Below are 24,859 nucleotides of genomic sequence, written 5' to 3'. Positions count from 1 at the left end.
ATCCAGAAAACGTAATACGGTTCGACGAGGATAAAGACGTTCTCCAGCTACTGTCCGATTCATCTACGGAGACCACCCACAATCGGTAAGAATCGATGAAAAAAAAAAATTTTTTTTGGCATCGAGTGCTTGGATAAGTAATATAATAAATATTTTTCCTTACTTTTTTCTCGTAGATGATACCGCTCCTGCTGCTACTGTCACTACCATCTGCCGCTATTTACTTAAAATAACCAATCAAAAATGATGTCAACATTTTTTCCCAGTATTTATTTATTGTATAAATAAAACCTTCAAAATAAAAAATTATACTTCCTTTTTTTTTTATCAACCTTACAAATTAGAATTTGCATTTAGAGGTACAAATAAAAATATACGAGGATGCTAGTAGGTCTCTATTGACATTCTCTTTGACTACGTTCCACTTCTCGGAAAGGAAGCTAATACGTTTCGATAAAGAGAAGACTAATATGTATTGATAAAGAGGAAAGAAAAGCATCAGATTAACTAAAAAATACGTGCGTAATCGGTCAGTTCATATTTCATTGGAAGATCGTTTTGCATCTGAGCGACTAGTGACGAAAAATCTTGAGATCATTTTAACGCTAGCGATCAAAGTGTAAAGAACAATGTTGTGTGACATACCGAAAAAGCAAGAAAATGATTTGTGGGAGAATGTGGAGGTGGTGCAGGACATTGATGATGACCCAGATTTTGCCGCCTTGGTTGAACAACTTATGGAGATAACTAATGAAATGGAGGAACAAATGGAGCAAGAAGAGAAAGGAGATGAAGAGGCGGCGTAAACCTAAAAATCGCGTGCTGAATTTTTGTAAGTATACTTGCTTTGTTAAAAAAAATAGAGCTATTACTATGCGAAAAGTAACAACATGATTTCAATTATGTCTAAGGTGAGAAATATTGGCTACGCGATCGGAGTCTTTCGTCACGGGAACACAAGCTGCGCGCAAATGGAGCCTGTGGTAGACTTTACTTCGACGAGGCAAAGTGGACCATTTTGATTTTAGATGGAAGAACTACTCAAAACGCAGAGCCCAGCTATCTCGCTGCAGATTATCAGAAAAAAACAAAAAAAAATGAAGATTGTGAAAAATATATATATTTTAAATAATAAAGTGCGTTTTTTATGTCGCAAGGCTGTTTCACCAAAATCTACGTATATTTATACGTTCCCTCAATTCCTTTCATAATAAATTAATTTTACAATATGTGTTCTCTCTCTCTCTCTCTCTCTCTTATATCTCTCGCGTAAAGGGCTGGGACGTTTGGCGGACCCGTTGCGAACACCGGCTGGAATTTTTCATTTGAAATTAGGCATACCAATGGATGAAATAACAAAATAGGCAGATAGGCGCGCGATGTACTACTTAGATTCGCAAACTTCTTATAAAATTATACCACGTTATCAGTACCAAGAGATCTAACGATATAAATAAACCTTTTTGTTAAAGGCTAAACAATTCGAGTGTCACGTGATTAATTTTCCCCCACCACCGAGGTGTCACGTGATTATTTTTCCCCCACCACCGGGCTTCCCCCACCACCCTGGAGTGGGGGCAATCCCCCTCCGCTAAGAAGTGGGGGTATTTCCCCTACCTCCCCTTCCCCCGCGAAACCCCGACCCCCTCGCCGTCCAGGTCCCAGAATCCCTATAGCCACACTACTGAGGGGCTTTCCTTCTATATTCATTGGTTCACGTGGCTGGTGAATTTTTCTCAACGTTTTTTCTGGTGTTCGTCAACAGGGCACGTGGGTTTCTCTCTCCGAATCATTGAAGGTCAACAGTTTTAGCAAATAATTGGTGGTTTGCTGTACTTGTGCTGCTATCGGAGGGGCTTTCCTTCTATATTCATTGGTGCACGTGGCTGTTGAATTTTTCTCTACGTTTTTTCTGGTGTTCGTCAACAGGGCACGTGGGTTTCTCTCTCCGAAACCTAGAAGGTCAACAGTTTTAGCAAATAATTTGTAGTCTGCTCTACTTGTGCTGCTATCGGGGGGGGGGGGGGCTTTCCTTCTATATTCATTTGTGCACGAGGCTGGTGACTTTTTCTCAACGTTTTTTCTGGTGTTCGTCAACAGGGCACGTGGGTTTCTCTCTCCGAAACCTAGAGGGTCAACAGTTTTAGAAAATAATTTGTAGTCTGCTGTACTTGTGCTCCTATCGGAGGGGCTTTCCTTCTATATTCATTGGTGCACGTGGCTGGTGAAATTTTCTCAACGTTTTTTCTGGTGTTCGTTTAACAGGGCACGTGGGTTTCTCTCTCCGAAACCTAGAGGGTCAACAGTTTTAAAAAATAATTTGTAGTCTGCTGTACAATGACCGGCAGAAATGGCGTCCCTTGATGCGTTTAGGAACCGCATTTTAGGATCCTTCACTGTATACTCTATTCTGCTAGGCGGAGATAGGGGAATGGAACGCGATAACTATAGTAGTTAGTTTATCTCGCTCTAAATACGTGAGTGCGAGAGAGAGAGAGCTTTATACGGCATAGCAGGGCAAGCCAGGCGTCCCGAGGCTTATTTCTATCTGTGCCATTGCCTATGGCTATCTCTCTCGCTCGGTAAGAATCATTCGTCCGTCCTTGTTTAGGTCAGTTCTACGCCAATGGATACTCTCTAAAGAAGATTTTCTCAGGCGACACCATTGAAGACTGCGATTACAGCGGGGATTTTAAAATACTGTGCACCTGTCACTGTCAAACGTCAGTATGAAAGATTATTGTCGCTTACAGCGTTTGGTGCAATTAACATTATAAGTCTGGATTATTATGTGATATTCTGTAATGCACATATATATATACATATGTTAATTTACTTTTAATTTTTTAAACCAATAAGTTATTGGCATTATAGAAGAAACTCATTTAAATATAAGAATATACTGGTTTCCACTTATGTAACTTTTCTTGTAAATATAACATAATTTTAATTAATAAAATTCACTCGTTTATTAATCAGACTAAGAAGAGTTATTTCTTTTAAATTTTAACATGTATAGAATAATATCCTAAACGCGCACACTTAACTAATTATTATTAGAGAAATATTTTTATAATCGTTACACATTGATAATAATATATCTCAATATCCTTCAGTTTAAAATATCATTTACATTGAAGAAATCTTGATCAATGGTCATGAAGAGTTCGTGGCTCAATGGGTAGGTCGCTTGTCTCGAAGATTAGTTAAAGCGCTTTTGTCGGTGGTTCGAGTCCCGCGGGAGATATTTTTTTTTTTTCGTTTTAAAAGCATTATTATCTTTTCTTTTTGTTAATTATTTGGAAGCATTGCTACTGCCTCCAAACATATTTTTGCAAACCTTAAAATATACAATGTTATATTTATGCTTTTTTTGTAATCTAATCCATATGAGCAGGAGCTCGCTTCTTCGGCATTTGTTTTGATCGGAAGTGCATGTAAACAAACCACTGAATAGCTTGTTTCTTTTTAATAAACTGTTTCATTGCAGTCTAGGTGGTTAGAGCTCGCGCATCGCTATTAGTTTTCGCGTATAATGGCACCGAATATCGAAGTTTGGTTGAGGGGGCGAATTGTAGGCCTTTGGGAGGCTGGAAAATCTAATTTAGAAATTGCAGCGCTTACAGGTGTTTCGGTGAAAACCGTTCGCCGGTGGATTACCGCTTTTCAGCGCGGCGGTGGTAACGCATTGCGTGATCACCGTGCAAATAATCATAGACCTGCTGGTTCACAACCGGTAGAGGACCAACTCCTAGTGGACTACATTTCGCGAGACCCCTTCGGGAACGTAGTTGACGGAATTCTTGAGACGGGATTTCCTTTATCCGAACGATCGGGTAGGCGGCAACTTAACGCGGCCGGCATTAATTGCTATCGTCCAGCCCGCAAGATTACTCTTAATCCTCAGCACCGAGAACAAAGAGTCGCGTTTGCATTAGAAAATTTAGCGACCAGTCGTGAAACGTGGGAAACGGTGATCTGGACCGATGAAAAGGTTTTTGTATCATCCGTTGACCGACGTTTTCTTCACGTCTGGAGGCCCAGCGATTCTCGGATGAACCCCGAATACGTCGTTCAGAGTGATCGCTCTGGACGAATCACGTGTGGCGTTTGGGGGTGGGTGTCAGGAGGCACGATAGGTGAATTGGTTGAGGCTCCTCCTAAGATGTCTTCTGCAGACTACATTACGATCCTTGAAGAGGTGCTTCTTCCAAGTGTTCGTGCTGTGTATTCTGCCGAAGATATGCCAATAATCCGTGTAGTGCAGGATAATTCTGCAGTTCACACTTCACACGCCACTCGTGATTGGTTAGGGGATCATCCGGAAATCCAACTGGTCCAGTGGCCGGCCAAGAGTCCGGATTTAAATATTATAGAAAACGTTTGGGCGAGAATGACCAAAAAATGGGTCGCGCCAAGGGAGAGGACGAAAGCAGCAGTGCTTGAGAATACAAGAGCTGTGTGGGAAGGCCTACGGCATGAACCACAGTTTCTTGAAAACTTAATTGAATCGATTCCAAATCGACTCAATCAAGTTATTGACCGGCGCGGATATTGGACTGACTACTAGACGAACTGACGTTACGTAGGACATACAATTTTGACAAAAATTAGGAAGCTCTAGCCGTGTCTGACTAACTGCCCTTTTCAGGGCAAAATAAACTTTTCAAAATATATTTGGAAGCAGTAGCAAAGCATCCAAATAATTAACAAAAAAAAGATAATACTGCTTTTCAAACGAAAAAAAAAAATATCTCCCGCGGGATTCGAACCACCGACAAAAGCGCTCTAACTAATCTTCGAGGCAAGCGACCTAGCCACTGAGCCACGAACTCTTCATGACCATTGATCAAGATTTCTTCAATGTAAATGATATTTTAAACTGAAGTATATTGAGATATATTATTATCAATGTGTAACGATTATAAAAATATTTCTCTAATAATAATTAGTTAAGTGTGCGCGTTTAGGATATTATTCTATACATGTTAAAATTTAAAAGAAATAACTCTTCTTAGTCTGATTAATAAACGAGTGAATTTTATTAATTAAAATTATGTTATATTTACAAGAAAAGTTACATAAGTGGAAACCAGTATATTCTTATATTTAAATGAGTTTCTTCTATAATGCCAATAACTTATTGGTTTAAAAAATTAAAAGTAAATTAACATATGTATATATATATGTGCATTACAGAATATCACATAATAATCCAGACTTATAATGTTAATTGCACCAAACGCTGTAAGCGACAATAATCTTTCATACTGACGTTTGACAGTGACAGGTGCACAGTATTTTAAAATCCCCGCTGTAATCGCAGTCTTCAATGGTGTCGCCTGAGAAAATCTTCTTTAGAGAGTATCCATTGGCGTAGAATTGACCTAAACAAGGACGGACGAATGATTCTTACCGAGCGAGAGAGATAGCCATAGGCAATGGCACAGATAGAAATAAGCCTCGGGACGCCTGGCTTGCCCTGCTATGCCGTATAAAGCTCTCTCTCTCGCACTCACGTATTTAGAGCGGGATAAACTAACTACTATAGTTATCGCGTTCCATTCCCCTATCTCCGCCTAGCAGAATAGAGTATACAGTGAAGGATCCTAAAATGCGGATCCTAAACGCATCAAGGGACGCCATTTCAGCCGGTCATTGTACTTGTGCTCCTATCGGAGGGGCTTTCCTTCTATATTCATTGGTGCACGTGGCTGGTGAATTTTTCTCAACGTTTTTTCTGGTGCTCGTTTAACAGGGCACGTGGGTTTCTCTCTCCGAAACCTAGAGGGTCAACAGTTTTAGCAAATAATTGTTAGTCTGCTGTACTTGTGCTGCTATCGGAGAGGCTTTCCTTCTATATTCATTGGTTCACGTGGCTGGTGAATTTTTCTCAACGTTTTTTCTGGTGTTCGTCAACAGGGCACGTGGGTTTCTCTCTCCGAATCATTGAAGGTCAACAGTTTTAGCAAATAATTGGTAGTCTGCTGTACTTGTGCTGCTATCGGAGAGGCTTTCCTTCTATATTCATTGGTTCACGTGGCTGGTGAATTTTTCTCAACGTTTTTTCTGGTGTTTGTCACCAAGGCACGTGTGTTTCTCTCTCCGAATCATTGAAGGTCAACAGTTTTAGCAAATAATTGTTAGTCTGCTGTACTTGCTGCTATCGGAGGGGCTTTCCTTCTATATTCATTGGTGCACGTGGCTGGTGAATTTTTCTCAACGTTTTTTCTGGTGCTCGTTTAACAGGGCACGTGGGTTTCTCTCTCCGAAACCTAGAGGGTCAACAGTTTTAGCAAATAATTTGTAGTCTGCTGTACTTGTGCTCCTATCGGAGGGGCTTTCCTTCTATATTCATTGGTGCACGTGGCTGGTGAATTTTTCTCAACGTTTTTTCTGGTGTTCGTTTAACAGTGCACGTGGGTTTCTCTCTCCGAAACCTAGAGGGTCAACAGTTTTAGCAAATAATTGTTAGTCTGCTGTACTTGTGCTGCTATCGGAGAGGCTTTCCTTCTATATTCATTGGTTCACGTGGCTGGTGAATTTTTCTCAACGTTTTTTCTGGTGTTTGTCACCAAGGCACGTGTGTTTCTCTCTCCGAATCATTGAAGGTCAACAGTTTTAGCAAATAATTGTTAGTCTGCTGTACTTGTGCTGCTATCGGAGGGGCTTTCCTTCTATATTCATTGGTGCACGTGGATGATGAATTTTTTTCAACGTTTTTTCTGGTGTTCGTCAACAGGGCACGTGGGTTTCTCTCTCCGAAACCTAGAAGGTCTACAGTTTTAGAAAATAATTTGTAGTCTGCTGTACTTGTGCTCCTATCGGAGGGGCTTTCCTTCTATATTCATTGGTGCACGTGGCTGGTGAATTTTTCTCAACGTTTTTTCTGGTGTTCGTTTAACAGTGCACGTGGGTTTCTCTCTCCGAAACCTAGAGGGTCAACAGTTTTAGCAAATAATTGTTAGTCTGCTGTACTTGTGCTGCTATCGGAGAGGCTTTCCTTCTATATTCATTGGTTCACGTGGCTGGTGAATTTTTCTCAACGTTTTTTCTGGTGTTCGTCAACAGGGCACGTGGGTTTCTCTCTCCGAATCATTGAAGGTCAACAGTTTTAGCAAATAATTGGTAGTCTGCTGTACTTGTGCTGCTATCGGAGAGGCTTTCCTTCTATATTCATTGGTTCACGTGGCTGGTGAATTTTTCTCAACGTTTTTTCTGGTGTTCGTCACCAAGGCACGTGTGTTTCTCTCTCCGAATCATTGAAGGTCAACAGTTTTAGCAAATAATTGTTAGTCTGCTGTACTTGTGCTGCTATCGGAGGGGCTTTCCTTCTATATTCATTGGTGCACGTGGATGATGAATTTTTTTCAACGTTTTTTCTGGTGTTCGTCAACAGGGCACGTGGGTTTCTCTCTCCGAAACCTAGAAAGTCTACAGTTTTAGAAAATAATTTGTAGTCTGCTGTACTTGTGCTCCTATCGGAGGGGCTTTCCTTCTATATTCATTGGTGCACGTGGCTGGTGAATTTTTCTCAACGTTTTTTCTGGTGTTCGTTTAACAGTGCACGTGGGTTTCTCTCTCCGAAACCTAGAGGGTCAACAGTTTTAGCAAATAATTGTTAGTCTGCTGTACTTGTGCTGCTATCGGAGAGGCTTTCCTTCTATATTCATTGGTTCACGTGGCTGGTGAATTTTTCTCAACGTTTTTTCTGGTGTTCGTCAACAGGGCACGTGGGTTTATCTCTCCGAATCATAGAAGGTCAACAGTTTTAGAAAATAATTTGTAGTCTACTGTACTTGTGCTGCTATGAGAGATTTGTTTGATTTCACTTTTATTATCCTATATTAATTTTTGTTATTAACTTTTAGGTTCACTTGTTGACAATCAATCTATCTGAATATATCTTTGAACTTCATCGCATTACTTCAGGAGGGTCGAAAGCCGGTACTGCAGATTACCAATTCGTTTCTTTTATCCAATGATAACCCTCTTTAGATACTATTTTATTTTAGCATTGATAGTCATTCGATTGCATGCAGTAGTTTTCTCCCGAAATCAATTTTATTAGAAGTTCGATAATATAGACAAGCCATATTCATGCGCGCTTTGTATTCATAAGTTAGATGACACAAATTAATTTTTATAATATCTACTGTGATAATTGTGGCCTTTCTGGTGAAATCTATCCCAGAAACGAGTAAAAAAGAATAGAAGCACAAAGCCGAACTATCTATTTTAAATCATGCAATGAATCAGTCAGCAATACACGAATCCTGCGTTTGTATAAGGTCACTGACGATTCCGGTACTACTTTTAATGCCCTTGTTGTATTCGGTATATGTTTTAAATGTGACAGAAGCACTGTTGTTTGTCGGCTTTCTCCAAATAACAACATGAGTGGCATTAAAATTTAAAAAAAATTCAATAATATCCTATTTCTTAGTCGCAGAATTTAATCGCATAATATATTATCTTTTCATCACACGTGCATGGAAAGTGGCTCTTTTCAATGTAGTTTACATGCCGAAAACGGCTGTTTCAGGTCTGTCTCAGCCGCGCATGCGCACTAGCGTTTTGCTTCATTTTTGTCCCTTGGGAGAAAAAAAGTTCCGATTCCTTGGGACTAAAATGAAGTAAAACTCTATTGCGCATGCGCGGCTAATACTGACGTGAAACAGCCGTTTTCGGCCCGGTAGTTAACTACGATGAAAAAAGCCACTTTCCATACACTTTTGATGAAAAGTATCGTGTATGACATGGGATGAAATAATTTAACGATTGCACTCGTGTGCAATCGTCAAATTTCGCACCCATGGTTGTACAATATACTATTTAAATTGTACGATTTACAGTTGCGTTCAGGATGCTAAAAGCAATATCTTATTGTAATTTACATTAGTTATATATATATGTAAGTTTAAACCTCATTAAACTTAGCGCGCTACTTAAATCGTTCGACTACAGCGCCAGACACCATCTATAGCGCACTTATCCCTTTCTTAGAGACAGCTCAGACGAATGCTGAGCCAGGCCGTTAGATAGTCACCGTACAATTAAATATTACCAAAGACATATAAACCCCGACAATTGTGTTGATTCAGGTATTTACTTTTATATGCGTATTCCCTATCTAACTATGTACCTTCATAACTTGTCGTGTATAATTATATCATTATTAATTATAATTCCAGTATTTCTACTGCAACAACACGTGTTGATTTGATTACATAACCTCTCCTAAAACTCCTCACCTCTGAGTTTCGGACACCGAAACCTACAAATCAACACAATATGGGAGACATAAAAGCAAAATTTCTTTTTGTATCGGAAGCTGTGACTACCAAATCCACTGTGGTGAAGGTTAAAACTATACAGTTACTGGAGCAAGAAGAGATATTCCTATTTCCTGAAGACCAACAGACTAACGTTCAACATTCACTTCTTTTTAACCTGGCCGTGGTCAAAGGAGTGGTCAAAAGTTTGAAAATGAGGAACAAATTCCGAACAGTGACCATCACTCTGACAGAGGGTGAACTGAAAGACAGTTACATGGACGCAGAGGGTAACATAGTCTTTAATGATTATTATTTAGAAACGTTATCCGAGTCAGGCTCACAAAATACAATAGTGTCAAACACGACTAACAAATCTCTCCACTCCATCGCAAAAGAAGCGGTATTGGATAAATTCGACGGTAAAAATTCTAATGCCGAAACATGGTTAAAAACCTTTGTCATGGAATGTTCGCGGTTGAATATCGATCAGCAAAGATACTCCGAAATGTTAAGACTATTTTTAGAGGGTATGGCACTAGAATGGTATGCAACATTTATTATAACGCATAAGTTGACAGCCGCATGGGAGCTGTGGAACAACTCATTTTTAGACACCTTCAATGAAAGATCATGGGCAGACATAACCTATGCATATACATTTAAATACCTACAAGGTGATATACTAGAATTCGCCATGAGAAAAAGACGTCTTATATTAGTGGCAGACCCTACATCGTCGGTTAATACCCAGATTAACCTAATCGTAACGGCCCTACCGTATTTTATTAGAACGCGTCTAAATAAAAATGATATAAACTCTGTCGATAATTTAATGTCCGCGTTGAGGCAATTAGGCCAAATTGTAAACAAAAACAAAAGAGCAGAAGATAAAAGTGGCGATTCCAAACCTTCATATAAGCCTTGCTGGTACTGTGAAAAGGCAGGTTTCTCAAATAGATTCCATCCTGAGAACGTTTGTCGCACCAAAATAAATAATGAAAAAAAATCGAACAATGATACAATATATAGGTAGTAAATAACACGGAACTAGAGGCTATCGTTGCGAAAACAGAAGAAGCAAAAAACTAGCGGTACCCCCTCTTATTAAGCTGAAGATCTTAGCGAACGGTTTGCCTGCGATAGCATTATACGATTCAGGCGCCAACGTATCGCTAATAAACTACAACTTCTACAAGTCTCTGAGTTTAGAAGAAAACATAAGTGGGGGCAATATTATAAAAACGTTAACAGGAAACTCTCAGGCACAGGGAATGACCCATATAAATTTGAAAATTCTAAACATAAGCAACACACAGGATCTCTTCATTGTTAAAAACGAATCCTTTAAAGACGATATATTGTTAGGCTTAGACAGTATAAAAAAATTTAAACTTTGTCAAGATGAAAATTTAAAAGTAAGTCAAAAAATTGAAACTCATAAGGTTAACAAATATAAGATAACAAATGAAATAAACAACACAAAAACTAGTCAAGAAAATAAAAATATACATATGTGTAATAACACACACAATAAAGACGTGGATAACAACAAATATTTATACAACGTACAAAGAATATTAGATGGATATAATCACATTTTTGCTTTAGATAAATACGACGTAGGCATCGTAAAAGACTTCGAAGCAACAATTAAATTGACAGAAAATAAATACATCGCAAGAAAACCCTATCGTTGCTCAATTAACGATATGTCTGAAATAGAAACACAGATTGAGGCATTACTAAAAGCGGGATTAATTGAAGAGTCGAGGAGCCCGAACGCGGCAACAGTCAACCTTGTTTTCAAAAAGGATGAAGGCCGAAGGTCTCGATTGTGTATTGATTATCGAGAGATGAATAAAATAGTAGTTCCGGAGAGTCAACCGTTCCCGAGGATTAACGATCTAGTACTAGGCGCAAGAGACTGTACATATTTTACTAAACTCGACGTGAATTCAGCGTTTTGGTCAATCCCCTTACGAGCCAAAGATAAATACAAAACAGCCTTTGTAACGCACCACGGACATTGGCAATGGCGTTGCCTACCGTTCGGTTTAAAATCGTCTCCTGCGATTTTTCAAAGAGCTCTGTCAAGTATACTTCGAAATAGTAAATTGAATAAATTTGCAAACAACTACATAGACGATATATTAATACACTCAAAAACTTACAAGGACCATACAAATCACATACAACAAACTTTAGCGGCATTAGATAAAGCGGGGTTCAAACTGAACCGGAAGAAATGTAAATTCGCACAAAAGGAAATCACATATTTGGGACACAAAATAGGTCGCAACTCCATCAAACCGTTAAACGACAATATCATAGCCATAAAAGAATTTCCAACACCGTCCTCGAGAACTAATATACGTCAATTTTTAGGGAAAATAAATTTTTATTTACAATACATTCCTAACGCAGCAATCCTCCTTGAACCGTTACATAAACTATTAAGAAAGAATATACAATTTGTCTGGTCGGAACAATGTCAACAAACCTTCGAAAAAACAAAGAACTACCTATGTACAGAACCGATTCTAGCTATCTTCAACCCGAATAATCAAATATATATATATATATACAGACGCTTGCGAAAAAGGAGTAGGAGCAGTGCTCAAACAATGTCAGAAAGACAAATCACTAAAGCCGGTATTCTATTTTTCGCGAAAACTAACAGACAATCAAAAAAAAAAAAAAAGCAATTTATCTGGAGAGCTTTGCGATAAAGGAAGCTATCTTATACTGGCAATACTACTTAATGGATCAGAAATTCATCATATACACGGATCATAAACCGTTAGAGCATTTTAATATTAAAAATTGCCAAGATCCGGAGTTAAGAGAAATATTAAATTATATTTCACAATATAATTTGGAAATCATCTATAACCCGGGCAAGAATAATGTAGAAGCGGATTGTTTATCGCGAAATCCAGTATTAGAAGAAAATACTAATACCGAAGAAATCTCAGCAATAAATATGGTTAATTATGTCTCAATATCCGAGATAATACAAAATCAAAAACTGTTAAACTTGGATGACAAACATGAGGTAGAAAACGACATTATATACAAAAGAGTAAACAACATAAAGAAAATCTGGGTCACTGAACAATTCGGGAGAGAGCTAATAAATAGAGCTCACGAAAAACACGGGCATATCGGGATCAAACAATTAACCTTAACAATAGCACGGAAATTCCATTTTAAAAATATGCACAAACACATCAAGTTAATTTGTCGCTCTTGCGAGACCTGCGTGAAAAATAAATCTCGAATTCCAAACTGTAAAGCTGCTCTATCACAACTAGGCCCAGCAGAACGCCCGCTTCAAATCGTATCCCTAGACACGATAGGGGGCTTTGCGAACAATAAAAGCCCAAAGAAATATTTACACTTAGTAGTAGACCATTTTACAAGATATGCGTTTATAGCCACATCAAGAACACAAACGGCAAAAGATTTTATAGGTCTTATTAACAACATACAAAAAAAAAGGAAAAATTGAAATGCTTTTAACAGACCAGTACGCAGGCATCAACTCAAAAGAATTCAGACAATATTTAAAATCAGAAAACATAGAGCTAGTTTTTACTGCTATAGACTGCGCGTTCTCGAATGGCTTAAACGAAAGATCAAACCAAACGCTTGTAAATAGATTAAAATGTAAAATATATAATAACAAAAAACGACCTTGGTCAGTATTGGCACAAGAATGCGTAGAGGAGTATAACAAAACAACACATAGTTCAACAGGTTTCACGCCAAAATACTTGTTAACAGGAGAGGACAACTTTATGCTACCAAAGGAACTAAATAAAGAAAATGAAATTAATTTAGCTGAAAACAGAAAATCAGCTCTGGAAAAATCACAAAAGTCACATGATCAAAACAAGTTGTACTACGATAAAAAAATAGCAAAAATCGTATATAAGGAAGGAGATCTAGTACATATCCATAATGGAAATAAACTCAATAGAAATAAATTAGATCCCATAAGATTAGGTCGGTACAGAATAAAAAAGAAAATTAGTAATGTAATCTTTGAAATAGACAGCGGAATTCGCAGGAGTGATTTAAATTGGTTCCACGCTAGCAAACTGGTTCCTTTCCATTCCAATGGTGTCGCTCTACAACCCCCTTAACGCTGGGGGGGGGGGGGATGTAAGTTTAAACCTCTTTAAACTTAGCTCGCTACCTAAATCGTTCGACTACAGCGCCAGACACAATCTGTAGCGCACTTATCCCTTTCTTAGAGACAGCTCAGACGAATGCTGAGCCAGGCCGTTAGATAGTCACCGTACAATTAAATATTACCAAAGACATATAAACCCCGACAATTGTGTTGATTCAGGTATTTACTTTTATATGCGTATTCCCTATCTAACTATGTACCTTCATAACTTGTCGTGTATAATTATATCATTATTAATTATAATTCCAGTATTTCTACTGCAACAACACGTGTTGATTTGATTACATAACCTCTCCTAAAACTCCTCACCTCTGAGTTTCGGACACCGAAACCTACATATATATATATATATTTATATATTGTTAGAAGAATAATTGACAAAACAAACAGTACAACTTTATTTTATTGCAGAACATGTAGACTTTCGTTCTTCACAGAATCTTCTCTTCTTTTTTCGTCACCGACCAATCTTTTTCTATCTGTTATTCATGTTGCTTAGCAACATGCATAACAACTATTCTTATTCTTTTTGTTTATTTTCTACACGACGCTATACAACTCGGTTCGCATTCTTTCCTTACATTCGGCTTATCCTGCAAACAAGTCTGTCCTCAGACGTTTCATTTCTTAATAATAATGTGTTGTATTACTTATTTTAAATATGCCTATTCATTAACTTATATTTAAATCGTATTGTCTTTGCGAAAATAATTGATTACTTTCGTTTATCGATATTTTCATACTTTAATGAAAACAACTAATCAAGAACCTTTCTTGAAATGAGCATACTTTATGCAAACTGTCAGAATTAAAGAACCTTTGCGTACTGAGCATACGTTATGCTGAAATCCAATATTTCACAACTTTTGTTCGGTTAGTCATACGTTATACAACAATCAAACTGAAAAACTTTTTTTTTTTAGTTTAGGCATACGTTATGCTGGAAACCAAAATTGAAGAGCTTTTATTTACTTATACGTACAAAAATTAAAATTGAGCAACTTTTGTTCAATTAAGCATACGTTATGCCACTTTTAAAACTAAAGAGATTTCGTTTATTCTTTTTCTTCTTGAATACTTATCCATGGTTTCATTCTATCTGCAGCAATCACCATTCGTAATCTCTTCCGTTGTCCTCTCAAATCCTGAACTTCATATCGATCATTCGGCAATACTGCCTTTACTCGAAATGGTCCACGAAACTTTGGATTTAATTTTCGACTTACGCCAGTATTTAACTCACTTGTAACTCGTACCAATACTAAATCATTCTCAGAATATATCCGAGCTTCACGTCTCATTTTGTCATATCTTTTCTTCTGTGCTTCTTGATCTTTAGTAACATGTTGAGATATCTGTTCTCGAAGCTCGTCTAAATCAATTCTATCTAAATCTTCTTGTATTTCTTTTACTATCCAGGATTCTGTTGGACATGTTGTTTCATAGCCTATTAATGCCTTCATTGGACTAGTACCAATTCCTTTATTATACGCAGTGTTCAATGCACTTTGTATCTTCTTCACTTCTTTATCCCAACTTTGAGGTTCTTTTCCTGCCATAGTCGTTGTTAGCGCATCTATTATTGTTTTGTTGTATCTCTCACACTGCCCATTAGCTCGCGGCGTTGCCACCGCGTTCAGTATATGTTTTATTCCATACGTTTTGCAAAATATATTGAAATTATTTGAAGTGAACGCAGTTGCTCTGTCAGAAATAAGCCGTGTCGGAGTTCCAAACATGTATATTATTTCCGTCAATTTCTTTATTACATGCTTAGCTTTGGTATTTTTTACAGGTTCTATAATGGTAAACTTTGTAAAACCGTCTATTATAACCAAAAGATATTTGTTAGATCGTTTGCTTGTTTTAAAAGGACCCACATGATCAATATGTATTGTATGAAATGGCACAGGGATCTTTTTAATACTATTTAATTTACATTCTCGGTAATTTTTCGTATTTTTATAGTAAGCACAATTTAAACAAGCTTTTACATATTTTGTAACAAATTGTCGCATGTTAGTAAACCAATAATTCCGACTTATTCGTTCTATCGTTTTATCTGCGTTCATGTGTCCTGCCTCATCATGACATAAGCGACATATTTGAAATCGAGCACTCGATGGTACCACCCATGCTTTTTTACCTTTCGGTAAACGTTTGTACAATTTATCCGCTTTAATTTCATATTCTTTAAAATAATGATTCAATTCCTTAGTTCGTTCATTCGATAACAAAATTTTCCTTATTCTACATAGCTGTTCATCTTGTAATTGTGCACTTATTATCCATCCAGCTTCAGTTATATTTGCCTGTGAAATTTCTAACTCAACATTTGATTCAACTGAATTCCGACTAAGAGCATCCACATGAGACATTTTTAATCCTACCCTATATTCAATGTCGAATGTATACTCTTGAACCTGCAACCACCATCTGGCAATTCGAGGTAATAAATCCTTTTTAGTGAATGTAGTACGTAAAGCATTGCAGTCTGTTATAACCTTAAACTTCAAACCCAAGAGATATACTCTAAAATATCGTAGCGCTAATACTACTGCCATAGTTTCTAATTCATACGAATGATAGTGTCTTTGGTCACCCGTTGTCTGTTTACTGAAATAAGCAACAACCAACATTTCTTTTCGTTCATTTCGTTGAATTAATATTGCTCCCACTCCCAACGAACTTGCATCTGTATGTAACTCTGTTTCCCTTTTAGAGTCGAAAATAGTTAATATCGGCCTATTTACTAATTTTTCTTTGATTTTATTAACAGCATCCATTTGTTCTTTTCCCCACCTCCAAGTTTCATCTTTCTTTATTAATCGCGTAAGTGGTTCAACCATAATGGCAAATCCTTTAATAAATTTCCTAAAATAATTAGCTAATCCCAAAAACTGACGCACTTGTTTAATATCACGGGGATGTTTCATTTTAATAATAGCTTCCACTTTTCGTTTGCTTGGTTTAACCCCTTGTTCGTCAATCTCACGACCCAAATATTCAATGGTAGTTTGAAAAAACATGCATTTATTTAAATTAAGTGTTAATTTATGAGTACGTAACGCTATCAACACTTGATGTAATCTACTCATTCCTTCTTCGAGAGTTTTCGAAGGAATAATTATATCGTCAATGTACGGAAAAGCCACATCATTTTTTAATGTGCCCAATACTCGATCCATTAACCTTTGAAACACTGATGGAGCATTTGTAACTCCAAAAGGCATTCTTAAAAATTCAAAATGACCCTCGGGAGTAATAAAAGCTGTCTTTTCTATAGAATTTTCCGCCACAGGCACTTGATAATATCCAGATGCTAGGTCCAGCCCTGTGAAATATTTATTTCCCCCTAACTTATCAATTTGTTCTTCTATGATTGGTAATGGATATTTGTCTTTTATCGTGATTGCATTGAGTTTTCTATAATCCACACACATACGATAATCTCCAGTTTTCTTTTTTACTAGTATTATAGGACTTGCATAAGGTGATATGGAATCACGAATTATGCCATTTTCCTTCATTTTTTCCACCATCTCTCGTACAATCTTTTTCTCTAGCTCTGGTAATCTGTAAGGTCTATATACTATCGGTTCATCAGTTACACACTTTATTTCGAATGTAACAGTGTCTGTTTTTCCTAAATTTTGCCATGATCTTGCTACACAATCATTAAATTCTTCTACCAAATTAATGCATTGTCGTTGAACTGAATCCTCCACATTTCCGAATTGAAAGTTATTGTTCTTAACAAATTCACACAAGCTGACATTAGTTACCGTCTCAACTTCCCGTTCGCCTCGTCGTATTTCTTTTATTATTAATTCTTTTCCTTTATTGATTGTCAAAATATGATCTTGATTCAAGAAATCACGTCCTACTATTATGTCATACATAAGACATGAATCGGGTACTATTAAAGCCCTAACTTTTGCCATCGCTTCCATTACTCTTAATTCAATTGTTACTGCTTCGTTTGTATGTATCAAGTAACTTGCAAATCCTTTCAAAACAATATTCTGACCTACTTCTTTAGTTATACCAAACTTAACTATTAAGGATGCACGTAAGATTGTACATGCACTTCCCGAATCTATTAATCCTTTTAATTTTCGACCGTTAACAAATACATTGAGTTCGTATGAATTTGAATTTACATTCATTCCAGTATTAATTTCATTCACGTTTTTCGTTCGTAAACAATTGTCTTCCTTATGACCTAACCTTTTGCACTTAGCACACTCTACGCGTGGCCTTCTACAATCTTTTGCTACATGCCCTTTTATTCCACAATTAAAACATTTAACAGTTATATTATCACCATTATCCGTCTTTGTCTTCTCTTTTCCTTTAACAAACCCTTCGCTATTTGATTTATTTCTTCGAGATGAACTTGTATCTATACGTTGATATTCATTCATTTTTGAAATTTCTCCAAGTGTATTCATATATGCATAAAGTTCGTTTGTATTTGCACTTTGTGCCGATCTTATTATCCGCGCTAAATTTTCATCACGTATACCTCCAATAACCATATCTATCTGATACTTGTCAGGAATATCAATGTTTAACTTCCTTATCTTACATAATTTTTGAAAACAATAATCACCTAATGTTTGTCCTAACCTTGCTTCATAGTTGGCTGCTTCTCTGATTAACTTAGAAAATGGAACTGACTTACGAAATTGCGTTATCATTATATCCTTTGTTTCGGCCCACGTAGAAATAATCTGTTGTCTCGAATCATACCATTGCCTTGCGTGACCTTTTAGACGACTTGCTATCAGTCGTACAATCGTCCTGTCATCCCAATCAAAACGTGCTGCCAAATCATCGACGTGTTTGATCCACGTTTCCACTGACATCTCATCCATTGCCGGATCATATAATGGTATAAGCTGCTCATCTCCTTGTCTCATATTAGAAACACCTACTGTTTGATTCATCGCCTGTGATCTTCTTTCCAACTGTTTCACCAGCAATTCTAATCTCATAACTTTTTCTTTTTGACTTTCACTTTCACTTGAAGTTGAACTGCTACATCTTTTCCGTTTTCTGCGCTGCTTACATTTACGTGAATCTTCTTTCTTGCGATGACGACCCATCTCACCTTATTTTAATTCTTTTCGAATCCCACTTCTGATTTGTTAGAAGAATAATTGACAAAACAAACAGTACAACTTTATTTTATTGCAGAACATGTAGACTTTCGTTCTTCACAGAATCTTCTCTTCTTTTTTTCGTCACCGACCAATCTTTTTCTATCTGTTATTCATGTTGCTTAGCAACATGCATAACAACTATTCTTATTCTTTTTGTTTATTTTCTACACGACGCTATACAACTCGGTTCGCATTCTTTCCTTACAATATATTTATATATATTTATATTGTAACGTAGCGAAACGTTATCAAGCGCATTGCTTTTACCAACTTCATCCTCTCTTTATTTCTGTACCACCCTATTTCCCCTGTTTCTGAATAAATAACCAAAGTCACGTATAATTAAAAATATCCATAACGCACCGAAAAGTAGCGTGACCTTGGCTCGACGTAATAGAGATGCTGCGATGTCGCGCATAGCACCGATGTCAATATTTACGTTTTCTCTTTTAATTAAATGAGTGCGAGTGGATAATCTCCCGTGTGTCGATAATGTAGTCATTTAAGAAAAAAAAAACATAATTGCCGTACACGGGAGAGGAGTGATTAGTTTTAGGAAATCGTATGGATGAGTGTATTATTAATATTAATAATGTTCCCCCTGTTACTTTTCCGTATTTGCTCTTAGCAACATCTTTCCGTACCCCTTACCATGTGTTTCCCCTTCCGTAACATCTCCATTTCACCGGCATTAGCAGTCCAGGCGTTTGGACAAATTCAAAGCACACGCCACTCAGAACAGTATGCCCAACCATTGATGTGAACTTGTGGGAATTTGGTACCCCCACCACGTCATCGCTAGCTAGCCCGCAGCATGCAATAGACAGCGGTGCGTTGACTGGTGGGTGTACCAAATTCCCACAAGTTCATATCACTGTGGCCAACCCACTCAAACGCTTGGCTGCCAACTTAGGCTGAGTCCTGCCAAAGTCAATTAATGAAAGTGGTAAAGTACAAGTAACATGAAATATATCACAAAAAACCAACAGCTACTTAAAGTAGTATATTTCATATAACGGATACAATAATATTTTAATTAATTAAACTTTGGTAGGACTCGGCCTTAGTTTAGCGTTAAAACAAGAAATGAATCGGAATAAAGATTGATTCCGCATATTTATTGGCGTAATGCGATCCAGATCAAGGCCAATGATGAATTAGCATTATTGATTGGAAGATTATGGAAAACGAAAGTACGGAATTGGAAAATAATTGTGAAACAGAAGAATAGGACCTATCCCAGTTGCGCCGCGTATGAGCTGAATGCCGTGACCGTTTTACGTTGGCTATCCGCCTGAATTCTTGTAAAGAGGATCTTTTGAGCCAGCTGATCGCACTCATGCATTCTATTTACATTACTGCCATGTTGATTTGGTTTTGTCCTGTGTTTGTGATGCGCGGAAATGTACTTTACTAATCCCTTCTTTTCACTGATTTATTCCTAGTTTTTTCCAATCTATCTTAACCCGTATTCCCCCCCCCCCCTTCATATTTCCATAATCCCATACAACACCAAGTGACTTAATTATAACTTTTAAACGTATTTTTGTCAATTGGATAACTAAAAGATGTTTATAAGAGGACTTTTAATCAAGTGTGCTGTATGGATTAATAGTGGGAAATTTAATTGATTACGTTGGCCGAATTGTGTAATAAGTGAAAGTGAGACCTGGCAGGGCGACCCTTTATTTTACATAAATTATCCGTTTTATCTTCCCGTTCTATGAATATATGTGAATAAAGTGGTGTTCTATTGTTAATTTGAACTTTCTTCATTTTTTAAATAGTCGGTCCTGGGCAATTAACGCAAAAGCGGCCCTCAAATTAAAAATACATATAAATAAGAATTCTTGGATTATTATATAATATTTATTCATTATTAACAACATTTATTATGAATTCGATATAAATATAACATTAAGAGAATGTAAAAATTTTCAATTTTGTTCTTCGTTATTTATACGTGATTTTGGAGTGTAATTTCTTGGATGTCTCAGTCTGGTGCAAAGTAAATTTACAACTCTTGCAAATTCATATTTTTTCAAATTATAACTTGAATTTCTTTTGACATACCCTATGCAAAAAATATAGTTATTTTTAAACAAAACCATAAAACACCAAGTGAATTAAACATATCTTTTAGACGTATTTTAGTCAATTAGATAACTAAAATATGTATATAAGGTGACTTTCAGACAAGTGTGCTGTATGGGGTGGTTTATCTTGAGAAAAATTATTTAAAAATATGTTAAATTTTTTCGAAGAAAACTTATTTAGGCAAGAAATTCTTCTACTTAAAAATAACTGTAGGTCAAACAAATAATTGACTTTGATTATCGGATAGGCATCGTTAAAATATATTGTTCATTAACAGAATGTGTTTAGAACTAAATATTCATAAATTTTTAACAACATTTTAATTAAGGATTATATTTGAAGATTTTATAAAAAAAATTTATAGATGTCCTTACCGACCTTTAGATTAATTATCGAATAGCTATGATTACTGAGTTAGTTTGAGAAACATGTTTAAATATGAAACTGATATCAAATCTATGCCGTATCATTAGAAGCAAAAAATATCTAAATCTTTAAAATATTACATTCAATTGCATTCAAAACAATAGGATTTATCCCTTCACGTTGGCTTCATGCTCCTCGTGCAGATAATTTTTTTAATTCGTCAGCACCAATAATTAGCAATAATAGCTTACGAATCATTTCTTTCGGTTCTCGCTTCCATATTCTTAAATATGATAGTTCAACACTGTTGACACGTATACCGCTGTTCGGCTTGATTTCAATCTTCAAAAAATAAATTATAACAACTTAAAACATACATTTTGTGAATAAAAATTTATTTATTTATCTAATGGATTAGACAATAAGAATCTTTGTAATTAATAATTTCAAAAATATAACCAACCTCTGTGTCTTTTCTTCCAATAAACTCTTTCTCAAATTTTTTAAGATCCTGTATACTCTAATATATAATACAGAAATGAATTATAATTTATATGTGCTCAATCAAAATTACCACATTAATTTAAAAGTCGTTACACGCTGTTTACCATATTTTTAGTTATACAATGATATCACCGAAGCTGCCTTGAAAAAAAAATATGAAAACAAATATCGGCATAAAGTAATAACAAATTTTGATGAGCGTAATAGAACCGATCACCCTTAAATCAATGTGGTTGTTTCGTTATACCGTATATGTGAAAATAATTAAACAGTATTTACATAAACTTAAAGAAAAACCAAAGTATCTTATAGAACGATGTGTGCATTTTACTCACTTGAATGATCAGTATTGGTTAAATAAAGGGACCATCTATTAATTACGTAAGATATTTCCGATGATGCTGCGATTAATTTCATTTAAAATTTCTTGTAAGATTAGAGCAATGAAACTTGTTCCTATTGAAATGCAATCAAAATATGAAGTTTTTTAAGCATATTTCAAGAAAAAAATATAGATGAAAAACTATCAGAGTGATAATTAACAAGTTTGATTGATATTGAAGACACGAAAAACTGCGTTGAATACGAAATTACAATCGTGAAGGCGATTATCCCGTTCCAGATAAGTGGGTCAATTAAATAACAAATTACAAATATAATGTCAAATAATTGATCAAAATTCAATTACGGTATAATAAATTTTGTAATATTATTCTTAATTTTATACAACTATATACTATAAAAATTAAATTATTTTTAAATATACAATAAAAATGTTAAATAAAACATTACTCCCCATTTGAATAAAAACTACGTAAGATATAAGGATGTGAGAATACGATTAATATAACGATTTCTTTCAAGTGGAGGAGAAGAATTTAAAATATGCCGAAAGCATCTTACGTAATTTTGGATAAACTTCATTAAAGTAATAATATATAATTTTCACATAATACGTTTTATTTAAATGCACCATTTCTCAGATTCTTTGGCATATTAATTAAGTTTGCAATAATTCATAATAATATTTCAAGAGATATGAGAACTTTTTAAACATTTCAGCTGGCGTTACGCTCTTATTATAAAATAAATAAAAAAATTACTCTTCTATACGTATTATTATCAGATGTAGTATGCGTTTTTGATATTTTTGATAATGCTATTAGCATTAAAAACTTTTCAAAAGGTTCCAGGGTAACTTAGACGATTAATTATGTGAAGTCATCGATGGTAGCGTCTTTCATGCTATACATCGTACGCTATTATAACCTCACTAATGATATTCTTTTTGTGTTTACTTGAATGTATTTAAAAATATTACTATATTTAAAAATTAATAGCGATATATTACGCAACTTTTTTCCAAATGATCATAAGGAGATTAATAGCAATTTTTTAGTACGCGTGAATAACCACATTGATAGTCAGAATGATAGAGTGTCTAAGCTATGGAAAAAGGAGTAACTCATCTCTCTTGCTGTGTCTCATATAAACTGATTTAAGGGTAGGTTACAATCGAGAGGAATGAAAAATTGCATTACAATTTAGAATTCTTCATTTATATAAAATAATTACTTTTATAATTCTTCTATTAATGAAGAGTACGTTCACTTTTTATTGATACGAAAAAATCAACAATGGAAACAGGTGGGTTTGTTAAATAAAGTCGTGAAATAGTCTGCGCGGGTGCTCTAGTCTTCAAAATCTATCTGAATGAAAAATAGAGTAAGACTATTAAACTATAATAAATTTAGGACCCTTTCGTTTTTTGGGTTTTTAAATAACGTATAAGAGACAACCCATTGAAAATTAAAAAGTTATTTAAATAAAATATTTTCGATTACTTGAAACAAGTAACACTTAGACATTTGGACGTTATTCGAAAATCCAAAAGTGATAATTCCCCCTAAAATTAATATAGTTTAATATCCGTGCTCCATATTTTCATTCATTTTTATTAACAGGATTGTAGATCGCTTTGCGCAGACTGGTTCACAATATGATTGAGCAAAAACCCCTAACGCCAAAATGAATTTTTTTTATTAATTAAATTGAAACTTATTCTTTATTGATAAAAGAATAATATGTATTGAATTCTATGTTCAAAAATAATTACTTCATATAAAAAATAAATCTAAAGGGTAATGTAATTCTTCAATCCCCCCGACGGTAACCTTCTTTTAAAGCTATATTAAAACAAATTTTTTAATTATTACTTTTAATAGATTTTTAGATTTTTTTTTTACTTCGATCTCAATAATTGATAGTACATTTCCGACTTTCTTTCTGTATATATCAATATCGTCTGAAAACATATACATTTTAAAACAGTTCAATCAATATAATTTTGAATAATTGTGCATTCACTACCTCTTATTTCATTATTACTATGGGAAGTAATATCTCTTTCCAAATTATTATTTTGATTTAGGATATCAGACCCATTAGTATCTCTTTCAAAATTATCATTTTGATTTTGGAAATCAGACCCATTATTAACTCTTTCCAAATTATCATTTTGAATTTGGGTGTCAGACCTATCCCACAAAAAACAAGCTTTGCTTGTAAAAAAAGGACGGCAAGTACATAAGTCGTATCTAGTATGATTAATATATAGTAATATAAAATATTTTAATTAAAAAAAGTAGTGAAATCCAAATGTTAGGCAAGTATAAATGTTTTCCATGGCGAAAATTGAAATTTGGAAAAAAGTAAATAGTAATACAAAAATTACCCTCCAGGCCCGTTGTATGCAATCGTATTAAATAGCCACATTTTTAACTTACGAGAAGCAATGCTTATATTGCAAGATAGCGACTTACACATGAATATTACGGGCTTGGCAAGTAATTTTTGTATTACTATTTACTTTTTTCCAAATTTCAATTTTCGCCATGGAAAACATTTATACTTGCCTAACATTTGGATTTCACTACTTTTTTTTAATTAAAATATTTTATATTACTATATATTAATCATACTAGATACGACTTATGTACTTGCCGTCCTTTTTTTACAAGCAAAGCTTGTTTTTTGTGGGATCTTATAACGTTTTGTAAGAATATAGGAATTAAAACTAAAAATTCTTTTAACTAATTCAATCTAATAAAACATTTTCCAATGTTCTCATCGTTCCATAATGTAAAGCTTCAATTCGAGATATTAATTTATTAATCTATTAAATATAATACAAAATATTACAATGATGAGTTCTTATCATAATTACACTTTTAGAGGCATTTAACATA

General features: G+C 35.3%; 1 protein-coding gene across 1 annotated transcript; it reads left to right on the top strand.

Annotated features, from left to right (window-relative positions):
• Positions 1-12,790: 12,790 nt before the first annotated feature.
• Positions 12,791-13,426, top strand: LOC136778730 (uncharacterized). The gene has a single exon (XM_066735869.1). It carries the CDS (start codon positions 12,791-12,793, stop codon positions 13,424-13,426), a length of 636 nt encoding a protein of 211 aa, XP_066591966.1.
• The last annotated feature ends 11,433 nt before the right edge of the window (positions 13,427-24,859 follow it).

This window comes from Prorops nasuta, unplaced genomic scaffold, assembly GCF_024137725.1.
Source record: "Prorops nasuta isolate Cenicafe-Biocafe unplaced genomic scaffold, Cenicafe_Pnas_1.2 PNAS00001, whole genome shotgun sequence".
In the NCBI taxonomy this organism is placed as follows: domain Eukaryota; kingdom Metazoa; phylum Arthropoda; class Insecta; order Hymenoptera; family Bethylidae; genus Prorops; species Prorops nasuta.
This window is presented reverse-complemented; position numbering and strand designations above follow the sequence as displayed.

What these genes read in the sequence shown, in the direction of transcription:
- LOC136778730 (XM_066735869.1), top strand. Translation starts at nt 12,791, where the DNA reads ATGCTTTTAACAGACCAGTACGCAGGCATCAACTCAAAAGAATTCAGA.